Here is a 22,582-nt window from a genome sequence, read left to right as displayed (position 1 = left end):
CCATGTTTATCCCCTGCACACAATTTACCAAGCAAACAGTGTCACTCAGTCCACAGATTAACATGGAGCATGCTGGGTATGACCTGATAGTGAATCAGCCTCTGGACTTTTTTTAATCAACTGATGTGTGTCAGATTTATCGCTTCACCCCTACAAGAAAATGGAACGGCTAAGAGATTGCTGTTTCACAGAGGTTTATTGGACATCTGTTATTCAGTACTTCATAGATGTTTCTAATTTAATTTCTTGGGAGGAATAAAATGATTACAAAATGAGCTATAAAATTAATGAAGTGGAGCATAGCTCAGATAATTTGGTCTTGAAAGAATTTGATGAGAAACTTTTGAGTGCATACATAACTTTGGTATCTTGGCAAATCTGAGAACAGTGTGACATTGTTTTCTTGATCACTTCTGAAACTCTAGAGGAGACATATGTGAGACTACCCTGGTCTTTTTCACTGGAGAAAAATATGAGAAATATGATACTTAAAATAATGTCCAAGGTTAATTTACAGGGTTTAACTGTCATGTTGTCATGACAACTGTAAATTTGGATCCATATTTACAGTACACAGATAAGGTTAGTAAGCTATTTCATCACACTAACCCCGTCTAAAATCTAAAATCATGTTAAAGTACAGAATGGGCTCTATTTTCATGAGTGTGCAAAGTGCTGTGCTACATGCAACAATAGTATACTAAGTCTTATCCAATTTTTAAGAGTGGCCTCTCTCTATGTGTAATTTCTGTGCAGAAGTGGGCATGTTTGGGAGTGTTAGCACTATCTGTGGATGCATGTGCACAAACTGTGGGTGTATTGTATGTTAATGAAATGGTTCAGATGTTTTAATACCACCTCTGTTTTCAGTGCAAAGTCCAAACTCAATTCCTATATTTGCAGTTTGGAGATTCCCCCAGTTCATGTCCAAAATATAGTAAAACCTCAAATCATGTCCCTGACGATCAGAGTTGTATAGCGGTTTTATTAAACAAAAATGTATGAGATTTGTCATGAATTATTTTCCATTATAATTATTTATATTTACAATTGCATTTATTATCTAATTTATTTATTTTTTTACCACATGTTGGCAAAGACTAAAGTCTAAACTAAATGTATATCAGGGTAAGTTTCTTGCTGGCATGGTAGAGTACACTTCTAAGAAAGGTTCCTTTTATTAGGCTACTATGAAAATTGTTAATACATTAATATTACCCTAACTAATAAACAAATTCATAATACGCAATAAACTGTTAAGCATTGTAGCTAACATGAGTGTTGTAATGTTCACGTTTACACGTTATCTTGTATTACCATATATAGCCTACATAAAAATGTATGGTTTGTTTTATTATTTGTGTACTATTATGTGCTTTTCTGTGTATAGATACATTGTTTTCCTACTTTTATAGAAAAAGAGAATTTGGACAGGTCTTTGTGCATGCATCTCTTGAGCCCTGCTGAAGCAGTTACAGCCAGGAGTCAGGGCATTCAAAAAGAGGAACTTGCATACTAAATTCCACTCTCTGCATCTCCCTTTCTTTCTTAAATTTTTCATCCAATTACCTCATTATGTGTTTCAACTCTTCTCTTTTGGTTCTTCCGTCTGTTTTTGAGATTTTCCCTCCCTGCCTCTTTTTACCCTGATGGGCTGGTTTGAGTATTTCTGTAACTGCTGGTCTCCTGGGATTTTCACACACACAACAGTGTTTAGAGTTTATTCAGAATTGTGCCAAAAACAAAAAACATCCAGTGAGTGGCATTTCTGTGGATGGAAACGCCTTATTATTGAGAGGTCAACAGAGAATGGCCAGACTGGTTAGAACTGACAAAGTCTACGATAACTGATAACCTTACTGTCCAATTGTGGTGAGAAGAAATACATCCAAGAATGCTATTAGGAGATTGCGGGTTGGCAATGTATTGGTGGCACGATGTATTGTGGACCTACACAATATTAGGCAGGTGGTTCTAATGTTGTGGCTGATTGGTGTATATACAATTCACTCAATGATGCAGCAGCATCGTGCTGATAGATTGAAAAAGTTCTGGGTCAAATGACTACTCATTGTTCTGCTGACCATACGTATCATCACTTATTTCAGGTGGGCATAAGCAAATCCTAAGAAAAATAGGAGGGCATACGCCTGCATATTCCCTAGACTACACTACTGGTAGCGAAACAATCACTGTTAATACTATATGATGTGTGTCAGTATAGTATTACTGTTATACAAGTGCATGGCAGGCAATGGACTTTCTAATAGGATGCAAATGCTGTAACAACCGGAGAAAAACCTCTAAATTAAATTGCACTTGACCCAGCACATTAGCGTGTTGCGCACATGATTTCGACAAACCCATTTGCGCCTAGACTAAATATCATGGCCATTGACTTGCTCCTATGGCATAGTGCTGTGCTTAACGCTAGGGTGTTTAAAATAGGTCCTGTTTCTGTCTAGTGACTACACTTTTAAAACTGCATTTTAATGTTTATGGACTGGCCCCATTCACTGCAATAAGTGTTTTCTTTAAATCACAGTTTTTTGCTTTTTTTTTTTCCACAATTCTTTCTCTAAAGAACCTCAATTCTTTCTCTAAAGAACCTCATTCACACTGGGCTTTGATCCCAGGAGATTGCTGTAGACAATGGTATTAAATATTGAGGCATTAATGATGCCAGAAAATTTGGTCCTGGGATCAGACCCTAGTAACATTGCTGGGAACAACCCTGCAACGTGTCTGTGTGAACAAAAGGCAGAGCCGATACTGGGAATGGTGTGTGTCATAGTGATGACGTATTTATTTTGAGAAGGATAAAGTCTGTATGCAGAAAAGCGTTTTAACAGTTTAAGGTGTACTGCTATTAAAAAAAATAAAATAATGTTTTATATGTTATACATTGCCATTTTCTCATCCACAGCATTGTGTAAATATAAAGTCAGTTTTTTTTTTAAAGTCTGGAATTTTTTCCCCAAATTAAATTAAAGGAAATAATGTTGTATTGTAAATATCTGTTCAAAGAAACAATCAGCTACAATTACAGTATCACAAACCTGCCATGATCAAATAAATTCCTTTGTCATTCAAAACACTGCACACCCAATGTCGGAGCGGCACGGTGCAGTAAAAGTCTGCGATGAATGAATACTATGGATATGTAAAATGTTGATGTTGGTAACCTAAATTGTGTTGAAACAAGAGTTGTCTCATGCGGGATACTCCAAACCTGAAGTACAATCTCCATGAGCATTATCCCAAGGAATTTGCAAAGATGAATATTACTGTAAATACATTTAAAGGCTAATAAATTAAAGACCCCCATGAATAAGATACACAATAATATACAGTAGCCTACATTCGAAAGATGTAATAATTCAAAAGCTATAACTCGCTGCAGCGCTTGCAACCTTATGACAGGTCAACTGTTTGTTCAAACATGTATTTATTTTTTTAACCATAAAAGGGTAAGAATATAACAATAAAGAAAATATTTTTTTTTTATACATGAGATCTCCAAAAAAAGTTTGGCATAATGTACAGATTATGCAATTATGGAAAGAAATTGGTACTTTTATTCAGCTGATCACAATGTATAGTCAGGACATTAATAATATGAAAAATTACAATTAAAAAATAATTTTCAGAACTTCTTAAACTACTTCAAAGAGTTCTCATCCAAAAATCCTCCATGTGCAGCAATGACATCTTTGCAGATTCTTGGCATTCTAGCGGTCAGATTGTCCAGATACTCAGGTGACATTTCACCCCACACTTCCTGTAGCACTTGCCATAGATGTGATTGTCTTTTCGGGCACTTCTCACGCACCTTACAGTCTAGCTGATCCCACAAATGCTTAATGGGGTTAAGATCCATAACACTCTTTTCCAATTATCTGTTGTCCAATGTCTGTGTTTTTTTTGCCCACTCTAACCTTTTCTTTTTGTTTTTATGTTTCAAAAGTGGCTTTTTCTTTGCAATTCTTCCCATAAGGCCTGCACCCCGAGTCTTCTCTTTACTGTTGTAAATTAAACTGGTGTTGAGTGGGTAGAATTCAATGAAGCTGTCAGCTGAGAACATGTGAGGCATCTATTTCTCAAACTAGAGACACCGATGTACTTGTTAGAGCCAGTTGTCCTTTGTCTTTGAAGACTGTAGTGGACACCTTTGTATCAAATCTTCAGATTTTTGGCAATTTCAAGCATTGTATAGCCTTCATTCCTCAAAACAATGATTGACTGACAAGTTTCTAGAGAAAGCCTCAAAAACTAAAATAGTGATGGTGCTGTTTTTTACATCAGTAATGTCCTGACTATTCTTTGTGATCAGTTGAATGCCACTTTGGTGAATCAAAGTAACAATTTCTTCCGAAATCAACTAAATCTGTACATTATTCCAAACTTTTGGCCACCAGTGTACCTTCTCTTTTTTTTCAGCTTGTAGAATCATATCATGAATACAATACCTTGACATTTGCCTCGATGCTTCTAAATGCAAGAGCAGCGGAAGAGTTAGCCTATGTTTTATTAGTAAAATAGTCTACTTTTTGAAAAATATTTTAAAAAGTGCTTTAGGCAAACAGAAAAAATTGACAGTGCTAGTGCAAAATAGAATAAGCACCAACAAATTAATCCCAAATGAATAATCAGTTTTGATTGTAAGAAATGTCTGAATAAAAAAAGCATAGTTTACCTTGTCTATGAATTTAATTTTCTTTATTTTTAGGAAGGTTGGACGGTTAAGAATTTAAACTAAATTACAAAAGCAATTACTGAATCAAATACACATCCTAACTATTGCAGCATAGTATGAAAATTATTATTTAATATTAATAATATGCACTGTGACACACTTATATATATATATATACATATATATATATATATATATACACTCACCTAAAGGATTATTAGGAACACCATACTAATACTGTGTTTGACCCCTTTCGCCTTCAGAACTGCCTTAATTCTACGTGGCATTGATTCAACAAGGTGCTGAAAGCATTCTTTAGAAATGTTGGCCCATATTGATAGGATAGCATCTTGCAGTTGATGGAGATTTGTGGGATGCACATCCAGGGCACGAAGCTCCCGTTCCACCACATCCCAAAAATGCTCTATTGGGTTGAGATCTGGTGACTGTGGGGGCCATTTTAGTACAGCGAACTCATTGTCATGTTCAAGAAACCAATTTGAAATGATTCGAGCTTTGTGACATGGTGCATTATCCGGCTGGAAGTAGCCATCTTGGTGGCCACAAAGGGATGGACATGGTCAGAAAAAATGCTCAGGTAGGCCGTGGCATTTAAACAATGCCCAATTGGCACTAAGGGGCCTAAAGTGTGCCAAGAAAACAACCCCCACACCATTACACCACCACCAACAGCCTGCACAGTGGTAACAAGGCATGATGGATCCATGTTCTCATTCTGTTTACGCCAAATTCTGACTCTACCATCTGAATGTCTCAACAGAAATCGAGACTCATCAGACCAGGGAACATTTTTCCAGTCTTCAACTGTCCAATTTTGGTGAGCTCTTGCAAATTGTAGCCTCTTTTTCCTATTTGTAGTGGAGATGAGTGGTACCCGGTGGGGTCTTCTGCTGTTGTAGCCCATCCGCCTCAAGGTTGTGCATGTTGTGGCTTCACAAATGCTTTGCTGCATACCTCGGTTGTAACGAGTGGTTATATCAGGCAAAGTTGCTCTTCTATCAGCTTGAATCAGTCGGCCCATTCTCCTCTGACCTCTAGCATCAACAAGGCATTTTCGCCCACAGGACTGCCGCATACTGGATGTTTTTCCCTTTTCACACCATTCTTTGTAAACCCTAGAAATGGTTGTGCGTGAAAATCCCAGTAATTGAGCAGATTGTGAAATACTCAGAACGGCCCGTCTGGCACCAACAACCATGCCACGCTCAAAATTGCTTAAATCACCTTTCTTTCCCATTCTGACATTCAGTTTGGAGTTCAGGAGATTGTCTTGACCAGGACCACACCCCTAAATGCATTGAAGCAACTGCCATGTGATTGGTTGATTAGACAATTGCATTAATGAGAAATTGAACAGGTGTTCCTAATAATCCTTTAGGTGAGTGTATATATATATCTCCTTTTTTTTGACTGGTTTCACTTTCAATCTTTATTGGCCTAAAACAATTTACATAGAACAATATAAAAATGATCTTATTAGCTATTTATAAAACTAGTCTTAACTGAATAAAAGCAATGAAATTGGCTGTCATGAAAATCTCACACCTGGACCACCAGCACAGACGATGAAATTAAACTTTTTCATCACTTTTGTCCGGATTTTATCCGGGATGTGTGTGAATGCAAGCACAGATAATGGGACAGGTCGTGCAGTGTGAATGAGCAAAATGTTGCAGTCCCAGAACAGATCAAGAGATGACTTTTCCGGGATCTATGTGTGAAAGGGGCTAAGGAGAAACAACTAAGTTATTAAAGAGATGTCATTTATGATTTTTCTTTCCAATGGTTCCACATACAGTATTTAATACTGATTTTGTATCAATCATTAACCATCAAAAATGGCATGGTAATCCTGGATGCATTAATGCAACAAATATAACTTAGTGTGTGACAAAAAATCATTTCAATTAATTTTCAAATTGATGATAATTATAATATAAGATTCATGCAGTTCATTATCTTAAAGTTCATTCAGTACATGTCCCTGCAAAGGAGTTTCTCTGCAATTTTACATTAAGTTTACTGTTAAACACCAGCTGTTATTGTACTGACGACAATCCTTTAAAGCTTAACACACTCATCGTTCAACAGAAAAATCAATCTTTCTGCAAAGATAAACTTCACAAACACTGGACTCAATTTGACTTCTTGCCCCTCAAGCTAACCTTTTTTACAAACATACTACTGTGTAGATGAAGCCTGAATGGAGAAAATGTGTGTTCCACTTGGCAGCATTTTAAGCCTTTTCTCAAAAGCGCAGCTTTCACATTAACTTTCATTAGCTTTGCACAGACTACTCAGGAAATGAAAGCCAGGCGTAAATGTAAGATCAAGCCAGCAAGCTGAATAATTTTTTTTTTCTTTATGTTGGCCCACTCCCTTCATTGTCTCCATGAGATCAGAGGCACTTTTGTTGGATGAGGGGAAAAAGAATGAGGGGGGAAAAAAAGGCATGTTTCATAGAGTTTCAGAGGTCAATAGTTAAGTGACAAAAGGGGTTTCTGGTGCTGGAAATGGCCCTGAGCCCATCTCTAACTCATCACAGCTTTTAACACATGATTCCTGTCCCAATATGATGTCACTAAGCAGTAGCGGATGAGATGACGGCCAACGTTTGAAAGAAAACACAGACAAAAAGACAAGACCAGCCAAATAGAGTCAGACATTACTCAGCAAGCTATTTCAAGAAGCGATCACCATCAGGGTAAAAACACTGTAACTACACCGAAACTGAGAAAAATGGCTTTGAAAACTTTTGATTATGCAGCCAAATGTGGTTTATCACATTTTTATTCTTGTTTTTTGAGCATAGTTGAGCCAAACTAGTGCTGCACGATTAATCATATCACAATCGCAATGTCACCCTGTGCGATTATATGATGGCAAATGCTGCGATTTTATTAAATAAATAAGTGCATGTGTGGACGTGACAGCCCATTCTCTCGGAGAGATGTTTGCCCATTTTCTACACCGCTAATAAAAAGATGACCAGTCTGTCTCAGTTTAGGGAGTGGCACGTGTGGTCATGTGAGTTTCCGGTGTTCAGCGTGGAAATCAGGTGAAGACCGACACTGAACTGGTGGCCAGAACAAATAACACAGAAACACAGATCACAACTTGGCGATATATCTTTATTTCATCAATAATTAAAGTTAATATAATACGGGAGCGTGCCCTGTAGATAAGCACAAACTCCAAAACTGTCATTTTCTGTGCAGTCAGAGCTGCTTCAACCAGTCGCGGAAGTGACCCAATCTGAGCGGGAGTCGAGATTTGCCGCCGGCTGATGCGCACACTAACACGGAGACGCTCGTCTTATGAAATCATCATAAGATAAATCTTATATGAAAAATAACATTAAAATTACAACAACAATAAAATGTGTGTGTGTATTATATATATATATATATATAAATAAATAAATAAATACACACACACACACACACACACACACACACACACCAACAACAACAGTTTTAGTGGTTTGATTGAGTGAACCACACTTTTGTATCCAGTTTCCTTTTCAAAAGAGTTTATACAAAGTACATGTTACATCCTGCTTAAATGTCCCTCCCCTGTTTGTTTGGACAATCTTATTTTCATGAACATTTCTATGTTCTTATTTATTGTTTATTTTATTTAGGTGAAATATTGAAATATTGAGAAAATAACAAGTTTGCAGTAATGCAAAGATATTATTTAATTTTGTAAAAATATTTTAATTTGAAAACACTGCATTTATAGTTGTTGTTGTTGCTAGTTTGTATGTTTGAGTTGAAAAATACACATTTCAGCATTGTCAGTAATCTATTTGTGCATTTTCCTTGATAACCAAGCAAGTTGACTCATGATACTATTTGTTTATTATATCCCAATCGCATATCGCAATATTAACCTCAGTAATCGCAATATGACATTTTCCCCAAATCGTGCAGCCCTAAGCCAAACCCAGCTGTATCAGGACAGATCATAAGAGACCAGTTATCTGACTTAACTCAATATTTTGACAAATTAAATTGTTGCCTTCACAAGACAAAACTACAGACTGCCATAAACATGAGAGAAAGGGGTTACAAAGAGGGTGTGAGATCGGCAGGGACTGTAAAATGCTGTATATCCAGGCAATAAACAGGGAAACTGACATGCTTAGCGGTCTCAGTGCCCGCCTGCCAAGGCACACAGTCCACAAATGAGACATCTGTGAAGCTTATTCTGGGGGAGAAAAGGGCCAAAATAGCACAGCATTGTTTATGTAAGGCTGGTGATATGTTTCAGATTATAGGGGGTTGTATGGAAATTCCTGAGGGCAGACAGGCCCTTTTCTTTGCTGGAGAGTAGAGAAAGAGGCTTGTTTTTTTTTTGTTTTTTTTAAGTAATCAAACTACACTGCAGCCTTTTGGGGGGGGGGGGGGGCATACTTTACCATTAGGCATTCATCTTTCTTTTTAATCTGAAGTATGTAGAGCAAGTTACTGAGAAGCAAGAGGGAATTTAAATGAAGAGATGGGATAACATCTCTGAAGATGCTCTGAAAGAACAGGGAAAAATAGTCCTCTACAACAACAGGGATAAAGATTATCAGTATATTCATTCTGATATTTTTTAGGAATTGTGAGCTTCATGAATTCAAAGCCACTGAAAAGGCAGAAAGATATGGAGGAATTTAATGAAAACAGTATCTACCACCATTCACCAATTGAGTATTTTAAAGAATGGAGACCTTTAACAGACAACAGCACACAGGAACAAAAAAGCAACAGAGCCAGAGGAGGAGACTTGTAGAAAATTGGGAGAAATCATGCAATAGGCTGGCTATGGAATTGAAAGTTAAAAAAGCCAATCACCTTATTGATAGAGGCATCTTCTTAGCCAATATTGTTGTGTCTGGCTGATAGGGATAGCCCTACAAATGGTTACATGATTGTTGTCTCTGCATAATAAGCTGGTATACGAGTTAACATTGAATAAATTACACATTTCTTTAATGGGATTTTGAAAGCAAGCAGGTAAAATCCCATAACCTTAGTCTAGGGAGGAGCGCTAGTCTGTGTTCTCTCAGTGTATTTTATAAGCAGAAAAATAGACAGGAACTATGGAAGATTTGACCACACAAGAATTCATTGCTGTGAGCAAGCATGGCAATGTTATGCGCTCAATGGCCTTAATGGAACTCAAAGCAGTAGAGGTATTTTGTCTTTATTTATATAGCATCATAGAATAAATCCTGAGCTTCTTACATTTTATGGAAAACATTTATAAAGAAAAACCTTTCAACAATGAGGACCTTTAATAATAACAATAAATGCCAGTCAGTTTATCTTAATATATTAATACACTCTCACAGCAAAATCGTAAGGATTTGTATGACTTTTCTAAATTTAGCTAATTCGTATGATATCATATGATTGCACTTGTATGAATTCGAACGACCTTCACTTGCATCCAATGACATCACTGGATATCGTTTTATCTAATACGCAACAATTACATCTTTCAAAAACATCTTTCCTGTCATGTTTACAAACTCTACTGATCAGTTAGGTTTAGATAAGTGGTTTGGGAAAGGGCATAATATTGATAAGCATATCCTTAAAGCCTTGTGCGTGGATTTCATGCTTACTTCCGCATTACACATCCAGGCATTTGCACGTGATGAAATAATACAAACAAAATCGCCAGAAATCATACGAAACAGCCAAATCATAAAATATGAATGAATTTTAATAAGATAGAGTTGTATATTAAATGCACTGATCAAAGTAAGACTCTGTAAATTCATAATCGGTTCTTATAGGCCTAAAAGATTTAGCTCTGTTGCTCCATCTATCTTTACAGGATAGGGAAACCTTTGACCTCATGTCTAGTTCTGCGCAGTGCACCTGAGCTCTGAGAAGACTTTGATCCTTCTGTTTGCTTTGCAGGATGGAAATTAAGTTGCCATCCTCACAGCTGGACTCCACATTGCCCTGCTGTTAAGGCAACAAGTGAGCATTTACACCCTTTGAGAGGCTTCATGCTTCTTTGCCCTGCAATATCACAGAACTGAAATACTACACAATTCCAATTTGTCCCATGAGGACATATGAAATGTTAATTTCCTAAAAATACACACACAGACACCTAAATAAATTGGTGTGCTTAAGGGTATGTTTACATGACAACAATGTACTAAAAACAGAAAAAAAGTTCCTTTGCATTTTTTAAAAGATTCAAATAGAGACGCAAACGTTGTCAAAATGATCCACGTTCACACGGATCCGCAAAATGACTAAAAACACTGTATTATGCATGCCAGGCCAGTAGTTGGCGATGTCACTTTGTAAAGAAACACTACTTGCCTGCACACATAAGCATTCTTCCATAGAGCGGTGAATTCAAACAATGAAGATGGCGAAAGCATCAAGCAATTTTGTCTGGACGGACGATGAGGTTGCTTTATTACTACAATTGACCCTGGACTCTAAAGCACGCCACCTTCACAAGGACTCCAACTGGTGATCTCATTTTGGTATGTTCGTCTTGGAGGTAAGGACAAAGTTCTCGAAGTTCATGCCTATAGACTGAACACATAATACGCGTATGCATGCGTCATCGTTTTCACAAATTCACGTTTTTGTATGTGAAATTTTGGGAGTATTTTGAAAATGTTGTGTAAACCATCCCTAAGTTTGTATTTGTCTCCAGTTTTTATTTGTCAAGAGCAAGAATAAATATGGGGAAAATAATAGGTATACATTATGGTCTACGTTTTCACTAATTCTCTTTAATCCTAACCTTAGACCCCCGCTTTTTTTATCGTATGGCTGATTTTGCTAAACACAGATAAAAAGCAGTGAGTAAACAGCACAGATTTACAATTGTCTGCTTTTAAAAGATTCCTTCACCATAACACAACACAGCATGTCATTTAAAGCAATACAAAATGTATACCTAAAAAGTAACTATTCTTAAGACAAGGAAAAGATGCACTTCTGTACCTATAAACCCGAAAAAGACGATTAACAAGATATACTAAAATAAATTTCTCATCTGTGGGAAATTATGCTTAATAATTTACAGTGTATGCAGTGGTTACAATTCAGATGCAATTCAGACTGTGTGCACAATACAAACAATCAAACCAAAGTTAATTCATTTTATTTTCTGCTTTTAGGCCTAATTCTTAAAACAACGACAAAGTATTGGAAAAATAATCAAGCTCATTATGCAAGCTATAGGACTGCTGGTGAGGGTCAAAGGAGACATCTTCAGTGTAGGAAAATGCCAATAGCAAGATGATTAAGGCCTCACAGGTTGCAATAATTTTTTTCATAACCCCTTTCTTCCTGTAATTTCCAGCCAACAAACCTGCGGTGCAAAAAGTGAAAATGTCCCATATCAAGGACATTTTCAACCATATACTGTGGGGTCCAAAACCCTAAGACCACGCAGCAAGGTTTAAGATTTTGACAAATTTATAAAGAAATGTTTTGATATGAAATGAAGAAGAAATATTCTAAACTATTTCAACATTATCCACAGGAAGTCAGCATGTTGTTTCCAAGAGTTCAGGTACCCTCAGCCACAATACAGTATGCCGACTCAAGAGGGTCACACACCGGACGCATCTGACGGACGACATGGTTCATTCTAAAATTCAAAACTAGTGTTTTCAATGAAGATACAGGCAGTACCTAGCTACAACACCGGAGGCTGCTCAAATGTCTGCCACACCACGGAGCGCAAAATTTGCCTTGCATATCAATATATAGGTCTTGCACATTTTCCATTAAATACGACCCAAATCATTATCGAAGGACATAGATTATTTACTCTTCCGCTGTTCATTCTTGAAGAAGGGTAAAATCTAGGTAACTTTTGTGTGTGCTGTCTGCCACCTGAACCACATCAAAGTTCCCTGTGTTTGATACCTGTGCTGTGTCCTTAGTCGCAACGTGGTGTGGTGCTTCTCGCCCGGAGTGCGACCGCCTTCACAGACAAGCACTATGTCCTAGAAGACTGTGTGCATTACATTGAAAAAAATCACTTTCACTAGACGTCTCAAACTTTTTGACTTTTTTATGAAAATGGTTGAGTTGCTGGAGATGTTTAAGGATTGAATTTATTCTGAATGACTCAGGATGTAACTGAGACTAAGAAAACAGAGTTTGGTTGCAGTATACAAGCAACTGAAAGGCTCAATGGTATAGTGGTAAGCAACTATTTAATCTGCTGTATCACAGACAGCATTAGGAAAATTTTCAAAAATGTCTCAGGCAGCACTTGTAATTGTTTTTAGAAATGTGCAGACGACTGTCAAAAAATTCCTCATGATCCAACGGGCAGACAAAACAACACTGCCATATAAAGTCATGCCCTGAGCACAAATCAATTAAGCAAATTTTGGTGAGTGGGTATACATACACAAACTACTGTTCGAAATGGGAGCATTGTATAAACACACTCATGGGCAGAGCTCAGATCATGCTACAATGTACAGTATATGTCAGCACTTCTGACACTTGTTTAAATTTGACACCCCACTGTAAGAAGCACTTACAGCTAAGCAGCAGGTTTATGAATTTGCTTTAAATCTCTAGGCAAAACATTCTGTCATACAGTTTTGCTTTAAAAGGCAAAATTCCAACTTTGCACTATTTTAGATCCTTTTTGGTGGTCCTAGACCAATTGATCAAACACAGTGTAAACACAGCTGAAACATATAGAGAAATCTACATTATTAAGTCAAGAATGTTCAATCAATTCAGAAGTTATAATTTGTCATCGTACTGTATGGTCTTTTTTAAATCAAATCATAACGCCTTTAAAAAGCATCACATATACTCCAGAGTGCTCAGGATGTGATCTGGCATCACATAGCTGCTGCAGTTCAAGCTGAAGTCCCAGACACAGATGTGGAGCCTTAAGAAGCAGGTTGCTCGCCTGATCACAGCCTCTGCAAATAACAAACTGCACATGCCATCTCCAAGCTAGCAAGAAATTTCAGACCATGGCTGAGAAGTGGGAAAAAAATAAAACAACTTGTGCTGTTATTCACAAGAAAGCATCTTCTGCTGCTAATAAATAAATATGCAAGTTGTTTTTTCAGACCCTTCTGAATTATGTGTATGGTGATTGAAGAAATGAATTCATTATGACAACAGTATAACTCAGATGAATAGTTTAAATACATTTATGCATTTGGCAGACGCTTTTATCCAAAGCGACTTACAGTGCACTTATTACAGGGACAATCCCCCCGGAGCAACCTAGCGTTAAGTGCCTTGCTCAAGGACACATGGTGGTGGCTGTGGGGTTCAGGGACTGAGTAACACTTTAGTGAAGTCCCTTACTACAAGATCAAATAATCAGAATCACAAAAACTTAGGGACTTTGTTCCACAGACAAGAGAGAAAAGAACACAAAAGCAAACGCAACGATTTCAAAATATTACATCCTGAAGCAAAGACATTTGAAGTACATGTCTATTTGATCCAAACTTTAAAACACCCCTCAATTCACTGAGAAGCCCGACCTTTATATCACCAAAATTAAAAAAGGTGCATTACTTTAAAAATGTTCTATACTAGCATTGAAATGAATGAATAAATAAATATGAAAGTCAAAAATTATTATAGCAAATTTAGCACAATGTCAAATTAGTAGAAATTTCTATATGTAGATTACTAGATAGTAGTAGTAGTTGTGGCATGAAATGAAGGCAAAAAAAATAAAATTCAAATTTTATAGCACTGTTATATTAAACAAACCAAAAAAATAAGCTACACTCCTCAACCACATGCTCAATCTTATCAAAGCCATCAAGTAATTTATTGACATTGTGTTGATGAGGAAAAATGATCTCCCTACCAAAAATACAATGACAGGATTTCCACTCCAAACTTGCTTGAACAATAAGTCTAATCAGAGGAGGGTGTTACTAGGGCCATCATACCTCAGAGGCAGTCACACAGCACTGTAGCTCACCAGGTACAGTGAGCTGTTTGATGCCAATAAATACAACATACACAACAATGCCCGTTGATTTAGATGTCAGGTGTGTAAAGCATCACTGTTAGCTTTACCTTTAAAAATGTCTTAGAAGTTAGTTTGTTCCAGATGCATATATTGAGTATCTGAAATAGGAATCAATGAATTTATGACATGTCTTTTGATAATAAAGCGAAATTGTTATGAGTAAAAAAAGTTGATGGAACGCTACGCAATGACAGTGATTTAGATTAATTCTACTATTAGTGACCTGTTCAGTATCTTTTTCTCTCTTATAGGCCACATTCAACAAAATACTGTTTGGAAGATGTATATTTTCATTAACTTGCACTGATAGAATTATCCTATTCAACAGCTATATAGGCCTACTGTATATCACCCATTGATTTGACAACTAGAAAATATGATAAATTCCCAATGTCAGAATCAGCATCACACTTTTTCCTTTTCTTATAAATGCATTCAAAAAATACTACTGTTTTATACAAAATGAGAGGTAAGAGAAAATAAATAAAAGTCTAAACTCCTAAAGTGTAAAACCCCCATTCATTAAGGAAGGATTTGAAATCCAAAACACAGCTTTTGACAAATAACAAGTATGTGTATCGGTACCTCCTGTACTGTACTAAACCGCATTGTGCGGCTCTTATGGATGGCAAAAGGTAGGTGGACTCTCTTACCTGAGCTTGAGGTTGGCCATGAACTCTTCCAAAGACACATTGTCCAGCAGCACAAAGTCCGCCTTTCCGAATTCCAAACTTTCGTGTTCTGCCATTATAACGCGTTAGCAAAAAATAAAAAAAAAATAAAAAATAGCCTAATTGTGTGACAATTGCATAAAGTTAACTGTCGAATATTCCACAAATGGTCAAATCGAGAGCGCCAATCAGACACGACAATGCATCTTCGTCCTAAAGTTGTTTACTATTTGCCTAGACCACAATTCGTCGTGTTCTTTTCATGTTACTAATAAAAGAAAATATAGACACGCACTGCCTGTTGAGTACAAAGTATTTCCTTCCCAATAACTGTTAAGTCTCCCAGCTTCACGCTCCTCGTTCGCTTTGAAACGCAACTTTAAGAGGCCCCAAGTGTTTGAGGAGTGATCGTCCGCAACATCGACAGTCGCTCCTCTCATCCCTGTTTCAGCGAGCTTCACTCGTCTGGTCTACCATACGGCGACTCCGGTAACTAACGACGAATAGTATCTTAGCCGTCTAGCGGATGCCCCTCCTCCTTCGGTGCACGCGCCAAACCGTTCGGCAGAGAGGTTACCTTTGAGCTCTAAAATGAATGACACAGTTACACAGGTAGGTACATTTGACGTCGACGTCTAAATTAGCAGTACTTTGAGTGGGGAAAGTCACATTTGAGTTGTTAAAATGATCTACAAACATTAACATTTGTCATAATCATCATCATGCTCAGTGCAGAAATATCCTTGGAATGTCCGTCTGTTCTTTGTCCATATAAGGCGATGGATAAAAACTAGATTTGGGTGAACTACCTTTACATGAAACTTTCAACAAATCTGACAACAGCATTAACATAAGCCCAAGATAAACAATTTTACACGAGCTCACGGGTGTATACGTTGATGGCTGAACCATTTTCTTGTCTGTTGAAACATGAGTGAAACAAACTTTTTTGTGAAGCTCCTTCATTGTGCACGGGCACGTGCAGTCAACGTTTCTGTAGTAACCCTAAGACACAGGGACGTATTTAAGTTTAATGAAGTTTAATGACTGCAGATGGGGCTTCAGGTTGCTCTGATCTTTAGCTATGGTGATACTCCTCCCTGATTAAACACAATGAGATGACTCTGCTGCCCCCACATGTGTCTCCAGAAGACTATGACAATATGAGTATATCACTATTCTGATTCCAAGCCATTTAATTTACTATAATAGTTCTCTTTACTATTTAATACTTTATATGATAATACAAATTATCATTGTTATTTGAAAGAATATTATATATTTTATATATATAAACATAACAATAATAAATACTAAAACAATTGCAGATGAAAGTATGACTCCTGTACCAAAGCTTTATAATTTACCAATACAGTTCTCTTTACTATTTAATTATAAAAATAATAATAATAATTTAATAGAATTAATGTTTAAAAAATTACAGTCATATATGTATATATACAGCCATGGCCAAAAGTATTGGCAGTGACATACATTTTGTGTTTCGCAAAGATTTCTGCTTCAGTTAATGTTGGTGTTGATTCACATTGTTTCTAGATTATTGTTCAGAGTCATCAGAAGCATTTTAAATAATTGCAAAAAGCTTCATTGGCCAAAAAAATTAACTTTATCACAAAAACCCAAATTTCACAGTTTTTTGGCCCTGGCACAAAATGACCAGCTAACATCATTTCACTAATCATATCAGCAGCACCTGGGAAAGTGTGTTCGAGTACTAGTCAGGTGAAATCACTCTATCATTCTGATTGGTTTATAAGAGCAGACTGTTTGCTATAAAAGGAGGGAAGAAGTGCTTCCAATTGTTGTGTTCTTTTTAGCAATGGTTACCTCTAAAGAAAGATGTGTAGCCATCATCGCTTTGCATCAAAAAGCCTCACATGCAAGGAAATTGCTGCAAAGAATATTGCACCTGAAAGAACCATTTACCGGTTCAAGAACTTCAAGGAGAGAGGTTCAACTGCAGTGAAGAAGGCTTCATGACGTCCCAGAGTGTCCAGCAAGTGCAGGACCGTCTCTTCCTGAGGAGTCTGCTATGGAATCGTGTCACCACCATTGCAGCAGGTTGGTGTGAGTGCATCTGCACACACAGTGAGGACAAGACCTTTGGACAATGGCCTGGTGTCAAGAAGGGCAGCAAAAAACCACTTCTCTCAAGAAAAATATCAAGGACAGACTGAAATAATGCAGGAAGTATAAGGATTGGACAGCAGAAGACTGGTGCAAAGATATTTTCTCTGCAGCCCCCTTCCGACTGTTCGGTACATCTGGAAAGTCTGGAGAAGAAAATGTGAATGCCACCATGAGTCCTGTGTCGTGCCAACAGTGAAGCATCCTGAGACCATCCATATGTGGGGCTGCAAGAATGGATCGCCATCAGTCAGGATTTGGCCCAGAAGCTGATATCCAGCATGCCAATTGCAGAGGTTATGAAGAAAAGGGCCAAAACCATAAATATTGACTCCGCATAAATTGAGTGTTTTTGCCAATAAAAGCCTTTGAAACACATGAAACGCTTATCATTGTTTTTCAGTATAGAAATATGTGAAAAAATAATTTACAAATACTGAAGCAGCAAACTTTGCAAAACTCAAAATTTATGTCACTGCCAATACTTTTGGCCACGGCTGTATATGTATAAAAATAAGTCTCAGTTTAATGGCACAGAGCAGGTCTACTGGGGATTGTAAGGCCATATTTTCAGTAACAGCATTGCTTTAAATAAATCTTTATGCAGAACGCGTCCATCATTACAACCTAGTAGAATTAGTAGAACATGATATACTGCAATTATAACATTTGAAGTCAGAGCTGTAGTATGCTGCCAGAGTAGTTGTACTACTAAAGTGGCCACCTCAACTATAAATGTTCATACCACTGCTCAATTTTATATTTACATTTTATTTGATTTGTCTCACCATAAGTAATGATCACCCAAAAATCATTGTGTTAGATGAAGCGCTAGCCCAAGAGCGACCATGGTTATGGGTCACATAAACAATTAGCACTCTTGTGCAGAGTCGTCATGTATGTTGATAGATTCCCAAGTGATTTTGGGCCCTGAACTTTGCTATGGGACATAGCTACCCAGTAACCGTTTACAACAAGCCACAGGTTCATTACCCCACTACTTCCAGTCTGTGTGGAGAAGGACTGGTAGACACCTGAAACTGGAGCTCTGACTATCCCGGTGTGACTGTTGAAAGCCCTGCCTTGATTCACATAGACTTTCCTGTACACAATCTTATTCACTTTTTCGGAGATGTGGGCTGTTTTAAGGATTGAAGAATTTACAATAAATGGTTAGTTCACAGTCCTATTTACTTACCTTCATGTCATTCCATATGACGGCATGACTTTCATTCTTCCATGAGGAGATTTACTTACAAGAGGAGAGATTTGGAGAATGTTACTCTGCTCTTTTTTCCAAACAATGAAAGTGAATGGTGACTAAGGCTGACAGTCTCTATCATTCTGTCTAACATCTCCTGTTGTGTTCCTTGAAAGCAAGAAAGTCAAAAGGTTTGGAACACAAGAGGGTGAGTAAATAATTTTCTTTTTTAAATAGTTTTTTTTTTGTGAACTATCCCTTTATGGACTAAATGTAAATTTACATTTTTCATATAGAAAAATGAATCGCCTCTCATTTTGTTTTTCTTACACATCCAGGTGATTTTGTCTAAATTATTTTGCATTTTCCACACACAAGTGTGTTAATGTCTGAAAAGATGGGTTGACGACAGTTAATATGTGCACCCAGCAACAAATTACAACTACAAAATATCTAGAATTTTGCTGAAAGCCTTGCACCATTTCTTACCTGCACAGTATGCCAAATCACATGCTACTGGCTTGACATGAGGGTCAGGACCTGTCTTCCTCTCCAGAGCCTTCATCATCTCCATCCTGGTTTAGAGTATACAGCAGATGTCTGCTACATATCAAAGCAAAAGCTGAACGCTCCAATGTAGGTGTCAGATGTCATTCATTCATTCATGCCCTCACATTTGTAATCATTTAATTATTAATTCATTTCAAAATTAAATTAACAATGCACCATTTAAAACTATGTCAGTTTTAAAGTGGCCCCTAAAGCATTTAGACATTTAAACCACGTTTAAAAATAGATAGATAAAATAAAAAAAAATATGAAACCAAGTGGCATTTGCAAACAAATGATGTTGGATTATTATTTTATTAGTAGTAATATATATACTTTTTTTTTTTTTTCAGAACCAACCTTAATTTTCATAGCCATATTTTGTATTACTTTTAGGTCCAAAGATCATTTTGGTAGATGGATGAAATCCATTTACTGTGGACATGTTTCACTAAATCTAACAACCAGAATATGAATGTGTCTTAATTTCAAAACAGTAGGCATATCTATTGTTAGAATTAGTTAAACTTACTGACCTCTGTGGTTATGAAGTCCTTTGAGCGCCTTGTGCTTTCACACCTCAAAGACATCACTGACCCCCTCCTGGACCCCCTGCAGTTTGCATACAGAGCCAACAGGTCTGTAGACAATGCAGTCAGCTTGGCCCTCCACTACATCCTCCAGCACCTGGACTCCGCAGGAACCAATGCCAGGAGCTGTTTGTGGATTTCAGCTCTGCCTTTAACACCATCATCCAGGCTCTGCTCCAGGAGAAGCTCTCCCAGCTAAGTGTGCCTGACTCCACCAGCAGGTGGATCACTGACTTCCTGTCTGACAGGAAGCAGCATGTGAAGCTGGGGAAACACGTCTCCGACTCACAGACTATTAACACTGGATCCCCCCAGGGCTGCGTTCTATCTCCTCTGCTCTTCTCCCTGTACTCTAATAGCTGCACCTCCAGTCACCAGTCCGTCAAGCTTCTGAAGTTCGCGGACGACACCTCCCTCATCGGACTCATCTCTGATGGTGACTAGTCCACCTACAGGTGGGAGGCTGACCATCTGGTGACCTGGTGTAATCCAACCAACGCTGCTACTACTGTCAAGGACAAGGGCAAGTCCTTGGCTACTACTGCCAAGGACTACTACTGCAGCGTGTCATCCGGTCTGCAGAGAAGGTGATTGGCTGCAATCTGCCACCGCTCCAGGACCTGTACGCCTCCAGGACCCTGAAGCATGCTGGAAAGATTGTGGCTGATCTCTCCCACCCCGGCCACAATCTCTTTGAGACACTCCCCTCTGGCAGGAGGCTGAGGTCCATTAGGACAAAATCCTCACGCCATAAGAACAGTTTCTTCCCATCCGCCACTTGCCTTATCAACAAGGACCGGTACCCACCCTGACACTCTCCACACTCCACCTCTGGCTCTACATGCCACTGTACTTACTCTGCTGCTCTTTTATTTTTATTCTTACTTTTAATATATACTGTGTGGACATATTTATATTTCTATTGCTTATATTTTAATACTTGTTTTTTTATATTTAGAGAATGTGTGACACGCCTACAACACCTAAACAAATTCCTTGTATGCTTAAAAAAACATACTTGGCAATAAAGTTTTTTATGATTGGTTTATCATACATAAACTTATTTTTCTGAATGTATTTTTTTTTTTTTTTAAAGTGCATGCAATTTGGTTTGATATTTAGTTTTCTAATATAATGACATTCATGCATTTTAAGTGTGGCTTAAGTGTCCAAATGTTGGTGGCCCCTGTAGATTCATATATATATATATATTAGTATTTTTTTCAAGACCATAAAGAAATCACAATAAAATGACCACTTTCTAGTGATGTCCAATTCATCTCCATATCTGTATCAACAGGCATCTGTGAAAAGTGCTGCAATACAATAAAACAAGCATATGAAAATATTATTAAAAATTTAAAAAAAAAAAAAAAAAAACAGTATGCCACAAAGTTTTACCATAAGCTTGAAACCTTTAATGTATCAAACAGGGCCAGGTGGGTCTGATTAGTAAAAACTGTTATTGTACACAGAATTTTAGAGAGCTCTAATGTTTCCTAATGTTTGATTCATTAATTATTGTTCATGTTTTAAGTTTTCCATCTCCTAATTAAACACACAGAGAAAGAAACAGAATGCTCACTCCACTATTAGAAATCTAAATGTGTAAAATATGGGAGCATATTAATTTTATATTACCTTATACACAATAGCAAGCTGTTCCTGCAAGGCAAAAATGTGTTTAAAATTACCTGGTGTGAGAAATATGGATATTCGTGAAGATTTAAAACATACATTATGGTCTGTAGAAAATAGTTTCATGTAAAATGTACACAGTGCAAAATGTCTTGAAATAATGTATGGCCTTCAAAAAAGTATCTGCAGTAACAAATCGCAACCACAAGGTGGCGACCTCCAACCCATTTCACAAAACTGGGCCAGGACCAGTGCCGGTCATACCCCATTTTGCTCCCTAGGCGAGACTCTCCAGTAACCCCTCCAACCACTAAAATTATTAGAGAGCTATGTATTACTTTTTACACAAAAAAGTACAAATTAACACATAATACATCCTAATGTGTGTAAACCCAAACTAGCAAAACATTAATTATAACAATGTTATGAAGAAGTATGCAAGTGCATGTTATGGCTTCTTAAGTAGGCATCATAAATGGGTATTACTGTATATAGGAATAACTTTAATGTAAAGTGCACGTAAACCAAGTCAAGTGGTATAACTGGTTTAAAAAAAAAAAAAGCACACTTCCCTAAAGAACTATTCACATTGTACAGTATATTTCACAGCAGGCACATTTATAGGCTTTCATCATTACTGGGGAGCCTGGGGCCCTTCAAAAACACAATCTATTGTACTATGATGTTGTAGGGGGGTTTAAAAATATTTATTCGTTTTGCAAAAACAGCACCAAAGCATTCATTTCTGGTGATTTTAGGAGCATAATTTTCTTTTGTAGCCTATATATAGAGTAGCCTATATAGTATATTGTGTAGCATTAATTTCACATTATACAGCACAAGATGGTTTATCAAAGTTACCTTACTCAAAAGTCTGCTGTAGCAGAATCATGGTACAGTATGTTCAAACCTTACTACATAATACAATAGGCCTATATCATGCTATTTATATGGAAGTTTACTCCAAAGAACATGTCCAAAAAACATGCTATTGGTTTGATTTTGTTACTTTTAAGCGCTTTCATGTAATGTTTTTTGATACACTTTTATT

The 22,582-nt window shown here is 37.2% G+C and overlaps 1 protein-coding gene across 2 annotated transcripts in view; it reads right to left on the bottom strand.

Moving 5' to 3' along the window:
* The window catches only part of LOC127633214 (unconventional myosin-Id-like), a 103,044-nt gene extending 87,150 nt beyond the window's left edge, over positions 1-15,894 (bottom strand). For both annotated transcript variants that reach the window (XM_052112140.1, XM_052112141.1), the window contains exon 1: positions 15,388-15,894. In XM_052112140.1, the coding sequence (XP_051968100.1) occupies positions 15,388-15,482 (95 nt within the window). In that variant the 5' untranslated portion in view covers positions 15,483-15,894. The remainder of the gene's footprint in view (positions 1-15,387) is intronic.
* Between the last annotated feature and the right edge of the window lie 6,688 nt (positions 15,895-22,582).

Source organism: Xyrauchen texanus, chromosome 40 (assembly GCF_025860055.1).
Source record: "Xyrauchen texanus isolate HMW12.3.18 chromosome 40, RBS_HiC_50CHRs, whole genome shotgun sequence".
In the NCBI taxonomy this organism is placed as follows: Eukaryota; Metazoa; Chordata; class Actinopteri; order Cypriniformes; family Catostomidae; genus Xyrauchen; species Xyrauchen texanus.
The sequence above is the reverse complement of the archived record's forward strand: the minus strand, read 5'-3'. Positions and strand labels throughout refer to the sequence as shown.